Source organism: Tachysurus vachellii, chromosome 12 (assembly GCF_030014155.1).
Source record: "Tachysurus vachellii isolate PV-2020 chromosome 12, HZAU_Pvac_v1, whole genome shotgun sequence".
Classification (NCBI taxonomy): domain Eukaryota; kingdom Metazoa; phylum Chordata; class Actinopteri; order Siluriformes; family Bagridae; genus Tachysurus; species Tachysurus vachellii.
The window spans coordinates 26,540,462-26,549,242 of record NC_083471.1 but is presented as its reverse complement, the minus strand read 5'-3'; the positions used below and the strand labels follow the sequence as shown (position 1 = coordinate 26,549,242).

Genomic DNA, 8,781 nt, shown 5'->3' with positions numbered 1-8,781 from the left:
TAATAACCAAATAATATTTCATTAAACATCATGTGTCTTTAAATCCATCTCTAGAAATATGTTATTCGCTCAGTGTTACATGAATCTAATGTGTTTTGTCTGTATGTGTGAATCTGAAGCTGTACTTTTGTGGTTGTGGTGTTTCACTAAAACCCTGGACATAAAGTGAAGTGTGTGACGGGACACGGATCTGCTCTTGTGTGCTGATTATTTAGAACAAAGACACAGAGTCACAGGTGGGAGTGTGTGATGTGGGAAAAAACATCAGCTTTATTATAAGAACTTTATTAACAGAGTAAAGTTCTGCCCCTGCCTTAATATTGCTAATTAACGCACACATAATTCCACCACTTCAGATTCCACAGTATGATTCATCACTGAACAGAAAGAAAGATACAAACAGATAAATAAACTCGCATTCGGATGCTTAGCATCGATCGAGCTGAGATCCTGTGGTACAAACTTTAACGTTAAAGTAAAGTAAATAAAGTAAAGTAAAGAAAGTAAAGTAAAGAAAGCCGTGCGGTTTGTGTAAAGTGTACAAAATGATTTCATCAAGTGTACAAGAGAAAAAGAACACAATGAACTCGACTGTCGGCAGTGAACAGGTTCTGAGTAATGTACAGGTTTCTATACAAAGCTGAGCAGTGTGTGTGTGTGTGTGTGTGTGTGTGTGTGTGTGTGTGTGTGTGTGTGTGTGTGCGTGTTTTCGTGTACCAAGAAACTTCTAGACAATTTAGAGATCTTGAAACAAAATGGAAAAGATTCTTAAGGTTCTTTAACTTCCAAAAATGTTACTGATAAGATTAAGGGTTCTTTTAAAAACTTCACCATCACCACCATTTTCATCACCACCTTCATCATCACTACCTTCATCATCATCATCATCATCATCTTCACCATCACCACCTTTATCATCATCTACTTTATCAACATCATCATCGTCGTCCCTTTAAAATCTGAATCAGGAATCAGTGTGTGTTTATAATATGTAAGTGCACACAAACACACAAACACACAAACACACACAAACACACACACAAGTGATTTTGACTCTTTTGGCTTCCCATGTTGGACATGTGTTTATTCAGCACAAAGCAGTTTCCTCGTCACTTTCATATAAAGATAATCAGTAAACACAACCCTCAGTGTGACTCAGTGACCATATCTGTGTTTATGTCCACACATTAATAAACACCACACTGCCCACATGCAGGTACTGTAGGTGTAGGTATGAGTAAATGCCGTGACTGACGAAACTCTTTCTGGACTTCCAGGTTCAGCAGTGTGTGTGAGATGAATCACAAAGTTCTGCTTCCTGATTAAGGTTTTAAACGACCAATGAATAAAACGAAAATCTAAAAACACCAAAACCTCTAGCAGCAACACCACCAAACACCAGTTAAACACCAGTTAAACACCAGTTAAACACCAGTCTCATCCCTTTTTAACATTACACACATTCTGTTTACCAACAAAACAACGCAAAACCTTCACATACACACTTCATACATTCCAACACACACAGCTGGACATTTCACTCAGAACACTAAAATTATTTTCTCTTAAGAAACTAAATCAGTGTCCTTCCACACATCGGCCACCAGGTGGCGCCAAACAGCTACAAGTCCACCAAGAGGCTCTGAACGCTTAAGTCTCGTCAGAAATACGTCACGTGATTTGGGGCGGACTTTGGTCTCACGTGGTACCATAAAGAGAGAAAATACAGAGTCATCTTAGGGTGCAAGATCACACACACACACACACACACACACACACACACACACACAGACACACACTCACACACACACTCTCACTCATACACACACACTCACACAGACACACACAGCCACACACACTCTCACACACACACACTCTCACTCATACACACACACTCTTACACACACTCACACAGACACACACAGCCACACTCACTCATACACACACACACTTGTGCATTCTTTAAGGCAAGACAAGATGTCAGGGCAACATTTCTTACAGCAATATTGCATAGCTGAGGCAAAAAAAAAACAACAAACAAAATTGACCCAAACTCATATTTTAACAGCGTGAATATTTTACAGTTATAAACTTAAAGTCCAGTAAAATTCACAACATAAACCCACAATAACGAACATTTACACTTACATTACATAAACCTTATTCCTCTTAAAGAACATAAATACTTTATATTTACAGACAGATTCTTAGACATTGTAATATTTCTGTAAGCGAGTGAGAGTCCAGCGTGTACAGTTGGGTTATAGTTACTCTAGTGTGTGGAAGTTTCTGGATAAGCAGCTGTGAACAGGCGAGTTAACGGATTCATTGTCATTTACCGTATTTTCTGGTCTGGACTATATAACAACAAGATGGGAAATAAAGTTCTGCAAAAAGCTGAATCTAGAACCCTAGAAAGTTCTTTAGAGACCCATAAAAGATTTTATGCCCAGCAAAACATACAGATCAGTGGATTTATACAGTATCAGAAAACTGTCGAACGTTTCAAAGTCCCTTCTTAAAATCAGAGCAACATTAAAGAAGGTTCCTCAAAATGTTCCAGAGAACCTGTTAATCTATAGCAGGTTCTTGCACTAGTTCAGTTGACTGCCTACAATTAGAATATAACTTAAAAGAAAAGAGCCTAAAACCATAAAGTCATTGAAGAACCTTAAAAAAAGCACATTCCAGCAAAATAGAAAATAAATAAATAAAATACAATAAAGCTGTTAGACATTTAAAGAACCCTTAGGAAAGTGAGCAGCTGATACTCAGCTGATTCTTTAACTCAGAGTCGAGTCTAAGGTTTTGAATTTGTGGAATAACTTTATAAGAGGAGGATAAAAAAAAACCTACTTAAAGATCCACAGGAACCCATAAGTTTACTCTTCAGAAGAAGAGCGTTCTGTTCCTTTGAATCTCATCCTTTTTAGTGCAAATTTCTATGTAGAAACATCTGTATCGCACCTCATCTGGGTTCTTTAAAAGGTTCTGTCTAACTGTTCTGTGTAGCTACATTATTTTTTAACCTTCTATTAAAAAAAGAAAGGGTGAAACTAGAACCCATGACGTCCTTCGGTTTGAATTTGTTGGAGAACCTTAAACAGTTCTACACACAACCCTACAACAGAAGGATTTTCCTTCAGAACACTAAAATCCCTGAGGATGCCTTTTTTTAAGGTCACAAATGAAGCGCTACAACACTTTAACTGAAAAAGACACGGTACTCTACCATGGTTCACGGTTTTAGTCAGAACCAGAGAGGTTCTTTAAAATCCGAAATGGTTGTAGTTGACTAGCTACAATTTATTTATTACCTTTAACTAACTTCAATTTAAAAGGTTCTAGAATGCTTAAGGTTCTTGAGGGAGAGTTTAAAAGGTTCTACAGAATACCGTACAGCAGAGAGTTTTCTGTTGAACAGCTAGAACCATGAACAATTTAAAGAACTATCGAGGAACCTTTTTTTTACTGATGCTCAACAATGTTTGAGGGCCTTTAAAAGTTCTGTCAGGGTCTAAACTTCTAAAACTGCTTCTACTTGACAAACTCTCAAGATTTATCTGCATACCACAAATGCAGATTCTAGATTGACTCTGGAACCCTTAGGGATCTTTGGTTTGAATCTCTTGATTGTTCTATGTTGCCACTTAAGTGTAGGAAAGCTGGAACTTTGAACTTTGTTTAAACGGTTTCCACAGGGAAGAAGGTGCTAAATATAACTTTTGTTTTTTATGAGTCTATGTTAGAAATAAAAACCTGAATATACCCACAAATAGAGACAAATTTTTCTCAAACATTTTTCCAGAATTTATAGTTTGCTACCAGTCCAGAAAATACGGTATTAAAAAAAAAAGCCCATGTGCAAGAAAATGCAAACGTAGTCTTGGTGCCAGCCTTCCTACGTTCCGCACCAGTCAGTCAGTGGTTCACGTCAACATCGAAAAGTCCTTGAATGACAGCTCCAAATTCTGCTTCCTTTAGATTAAAGAACGATGGACAGGAAAAAAAAAATAACCCACTTTGTCTTTTTAGAAGCAAGTTGCTATAGCAACCCCAAGTAAAAGCAGAAATAATTTGAAACAATGGCTTAACAATGGAGTAAGAACTTAAAATGTGATAAAAAGCCGTTATCCGTTTTAGGTTTAGTCATGACAACAAAGGGAAGGTTGTATTTGTCATATGCGTTTGTCCAAGCAAGGACGCACTCCAACGACATACCGACTCATAAAGACAAGGACGTCATGGGAACCATGAGCACCAGTTTCTCACTTCCATGAGACGGGTTGTCACTATACTTTGCTCACCAGAGTGACACATCAGACTTCTGTCCTTCAGAGAACCCCGTGCATTGTAACCAACTGTTTCGTCACCATTCTCATTTCCTACTTTTCCTGACGTTTATAGTGTGAATTACCCAGAAAGGCTTCACAAGGAAGAGAAGAAAATCGCACAGCCGATCTATAAATATTCTTAGACAGTAAAAATAAATGATGTAACACGTTTGGATGTTTTTTCCCAGTAATCCAGTAGTAGGAATAAAATCCAGGCTCAGGCTGTGAGATATGTGGCATGCTTTGACAAAAGCTCATGCTAACACATGGCATCCTTGTTTAAGTGCTTTAGCATCTTTCTAGATGACATTCACAGCTTTTAGACTTTCTCCTGTCATTATTTAGCCTTTTGTAGGTTCTCAGGATTGTGTAAAGACTGAGAAGAACTTGAGTTAACTCATAGTTAACATGAACATCTATGACCTCCAGTGCACTTTACATCCAGTCATCCGGGTCCAGGCCGGACTCTGGCGAGAACGAGCGCTGCCTTGATCCCACGCTCGCTGATCTCCGTTGTTGGTGGATGACATCGCCAAAGACTTGATTAAGATTTTTGCGAGTGCGTGGTGATTGTGGCGGCGTCAGATTGCTGGAAGCCTTTTGTTGCTGTAGTTCTCTGTAACTGAGCGGCGTTGGGATGCGTGAAGGACTGTTCTCCGGCCTGTTGTCAGTGCGAGGTCGCATCCGTGGGCGTAATTTGAGCTTGTATATGGAAGGTACCCTGTCTACCTTTTTCTGCCCTCGTTTTGCCCGGAGGACCACGGTGCCATCTACATCTCCATTAGCCACGGAAGATGGGGGGCTGCAGGAACCTTCAGAAATCGGCTCACTCAGGCTGAAACACATGGAAGAGCTCTCGCTGGAGGAGTCATTATATGAGCAGTCCTCTGGTGGAGGAGGTGATGGGAATGAAACTGGGAGTGGGATATCACTAGAGAGACCCTGGTCGTAGGGTAGATCTCGGCCATGGCCATCCAAAGTGATATCGCCTTCCAAACCAGCCCATTCTGCCTGGGCTTCCATGGGTACTAAAGAGTGCAGAAATCCCTTGTGACCCCCATTTATCTGAAGACCAGCCTGGAGGTGGTTAGAGTGGAGTCCTGGTTCTCCTTCCTCCATGGAGCTAGAGATGGCAGGAAGCTTGCGGAAGCCACCATTAGGAAGACCGGCTCGCATCTGGCTGTGCAGCAAAGTTGGAGGATCCTCTAAAGCACAGCTCCGGGCACCATTAGGACGCCTTGTCTCACGCAAGTCAGGCAGGATTCCCACTTTTCCCCCTACATTCAGAGAGGAGGATGAGGAATTAGAAGATGAGTAGGCTGAATCTGCTACATTAGTGTCACCTGATGCCCTTAAGCCCTGCTGAGAGATAGGGAGCTGCACTGATGCTTCATTTGTTTCAGACACTCTGGTCTGGCCTGTGTTGGCAAGAAACTCAGCCTCAAAGTTGCGATACAGCTCAAGCTCACGTTTAGGATCAAGAGTGGGTAAAGAATGTAAGCTGAATCCAATCCCCATGTCATCTTGTGGGTCTGGCTGATTTTGGTGAACCCATCCTTTCTGAGTCGGCTTTCCTGATATCCGTGGTGACCGTGGTGGGTGGTGATGGGGTGACCTCTGTGTGGACCTGGGACTTGAGTGTGGAGAGCGCCGACCAGGCTGTGAGATGGGGGGAAGCAGTCTCCGATTCCCCACTGAGGGTGAGCGTGGGGCAGGGGGCCGTGGGGCTACTGTGCTCTTCTTCATAGGACTTCCGATGACCCCTTTTACAGGTGAACTAGAGGCTGAGGGGGGCATTTGTCTCTTAGAGAACCCTCCATTTAGCCTAGGTGAAGCTGGAAGTGCCTGCTTAGATCTTGGGTCATCCTGGGCATCTCTGTGGCGAGGTGAAGCAGGTATGCCTTCACTTCTTCGCCCATGTTGTGGAGATTTGCCCTGGCTGAGTGAGCGGGAAGTCTGGAGCCTTCGGGGCCCATCTGACCCTAAGGATCGCCCTCTCTCAAAACGTGTGGTGCTGCTTTGAGGCGGGCAGGGCTTCATTTTGCCTGGTGAGGAGGGAGCAGGTGCAAGACGTTCTCTAGAAGTGCTGCGAGTTCGTGGTTGAGGAGGGCGAAGAACAGGAATCTGTCCGGCACCGCCCGCTGTTCGTGCAATCTCATGCTTGCCTTCTTTTCGGTTGACTAAAAATACCACCTCTTCCCCGTTAGTGCGACGAGCTCCTAAAGACAAACGCCCTCCTCCACCTACTCCACCACCTTTAGAGGAGGCAGTAGATGAGTCACTATCTCCAGAGAGACGACGAGTTAAATGTGACAGATTGTCTTTATTCCTGAAAGACAGACAGAAAGATATATAGAGAGAGAGATTAGTGGAAGGACTAAAGAGACCCTTCTTCATATAGGGCTCAAACATATCTCCTAAAAAGACCTCTGGATACAATTGAGCAGCCATTAAAGAACAAAATACAGTGAGCTGTAAACTCTGCAGAAATTATTTGCCCATCCATTTTGGAGATCTGGACTTTTTGAAACCTAGACCCCACTTTTTGAAACCTAGACCCCACTTTTTGAAACCTAGACCCCAGGTTTACCAGAAAGGTTTCATAAAATATTCTGACCCTGACTCAGCAGCGAACATGCCTTGGATGATCTATTAGTAGTGATGGAATGCTCATTACCCTGGACATGTGGCACCAAATGGATTGAGGCAAAAGTGCAATGCAAAGCATCCCAGGAATGATTTAGTGTGAATGGATCAAGTGCCTGTTTGGCAGATATTTCCCCTGAGACTCAGATTGACAAAACGAAAAAAGGAAAAATACTGATTGTATTGAATTATTTCCACTGACTGAAAATGAACAGGAAAAGCAAGAGATTTTCATCTCAGTTCATCTCGAACTGTTTGTTTAACTGTAATTTACGTAGACTGGTGACAGTGACAAGGGACTAAAGAATTTATACAGATCATAAAATGTAGTGCGCTGTTATAAAGTGACTAATAACTGATATGGTGAGAAGGTGAAACTTCCTCTTTCGGTCGATACGATATCTCACGTCTCGACACACAACATAAACTACGATACAAAAGCAAAATTGTCACATATAATATATATTAACTTAATACTGATATTTTAAAAATCTTTTTATGATCGAGGCGTTTTTGTCTAAAGAAGAACAGAAGAAGGAACTCAGACTGTGGCGCTTTATATTTATTAACATTGATTAACCTTTTTGTTGATCTCCCTCGTCATGTATGTGATTGGGCAAGTGTTAAGCGTCCTGAGGAAGCTTTAGCCATGCTGGCTTCTTCCCAAAACAAACCCTCCGCCTTTGCACCGAAACAATGGCGTAACATTGACGTGACAAACAAATTGTCCGAGTGAAAATAAACCATTATCCTTATCTGCAAATGTCAAGGCTAATTCTGTAAGCGTTAATGTCGGGTAGCGTATAAACGACAGGCTTTTGTTAAAGAAAAACACTTTCACTGTTATCTACACTTTTACAGTTTAATCAGCACATTGTTTAGGGGAGAAGGAATGACCTCAGACTGCTGCAAAGGAAGCTGAGAGGTAATTCTACACTTCTGCCATGTGGGGGCATCGCAGCAGGATGATTGAGCATGGGAATGTCATCTGGGATTAGTGAAATCAGGTTGCTGCAATCCGCTGTGTTCCTGTGTGTGTGTGTGTCTGTGTGTGTGTGTCGGTCTGTGTGTGTCTGTGTGTGTGTGTGTCTGTTTGTGTGTGTGTCTGTGTGTGTGTGTGTGTGTGTTTGTGTGTGTCTGTGTGTGGGTTTGTGTGTGTGTTTGTGTGTGTGTGTCTGTGTGTGTGTGTGTGTGTATGTGTCTGTGTGTGTGTCTGTGTGTGTCTGTGTGTGTGTCTGTGTGTGTGTCTGTGTGTGTTTGTGTCTGTGTGTGTGTGTGTGTGTGTGTGTGTGTGTCTGTGTGTGTGTCTGTGTGTGTTTGTGTCTGTGTGTCTGTGTGTGTGTGTGTGTCTGTGTGTGTGTGTGTGTGTGTCTGTGTGTGTGTCTGTGTGTGTTTGTGTCTGTGTGTCTGTGTGTGTGTGTGTGTGTGTGTATAGTGACAGTTTAATTTTCTGATATTATTATTACAATACACAATTATTATTTGATAATACTTTCAAATTAAAGCAAAACATTTTTAATATTAAATTGTATTAAATTAAACTGTATTAATTACTTAATTAAATGTTATAATAAAATGTTTTTTAAATTATTATCTGTTTACTAACTTCTAGTTCTTTCTTAAATATTATTAAACAATAAAAAATTATTTTATTACATTTTTTAAATTCACTCTTTTTAAACTTAAATAAAATATTAAATATCGACGATAAATAATTTACATTTGTAATTATTACATTGTTTGTTATGTAAATTACTTTTCTATCTGTTTACAGTTTATAATCCGGCAGACGTTTGTTAAT

At 41.0% G+C, this 8,781-nt stretch overlaps 1 protein-coding gene across 2 annotated transcripts in view; it reads right to left on the bottom strand.

Annotated features, from left to right (window-relative positions):
• Positions 1 to 237: 237 nt before the first annotated feature.
• The window catches only part of gas2l1 (growth arrest-specific 2 like 1), a 28,049-nt gene continuing 19,505 nt past the window's right edge, over positions 238 to 8,781 (bottom strand). For both annotated transcript variants that reach the window (XM_060883626.1, XM_060883627.1), the window contains one exon: positions 238 to 6,663. In XM_060883626.1, the coding sequence (XP_060739609.1) occupies positions 4,770 to 6,663 (1,894 nt within the window). In that variant the 3' untranslated portion in view covers positions 238 to 4,769. The remainder of the gene's footprint in view (positions 6,664 to 8,781) is intronic.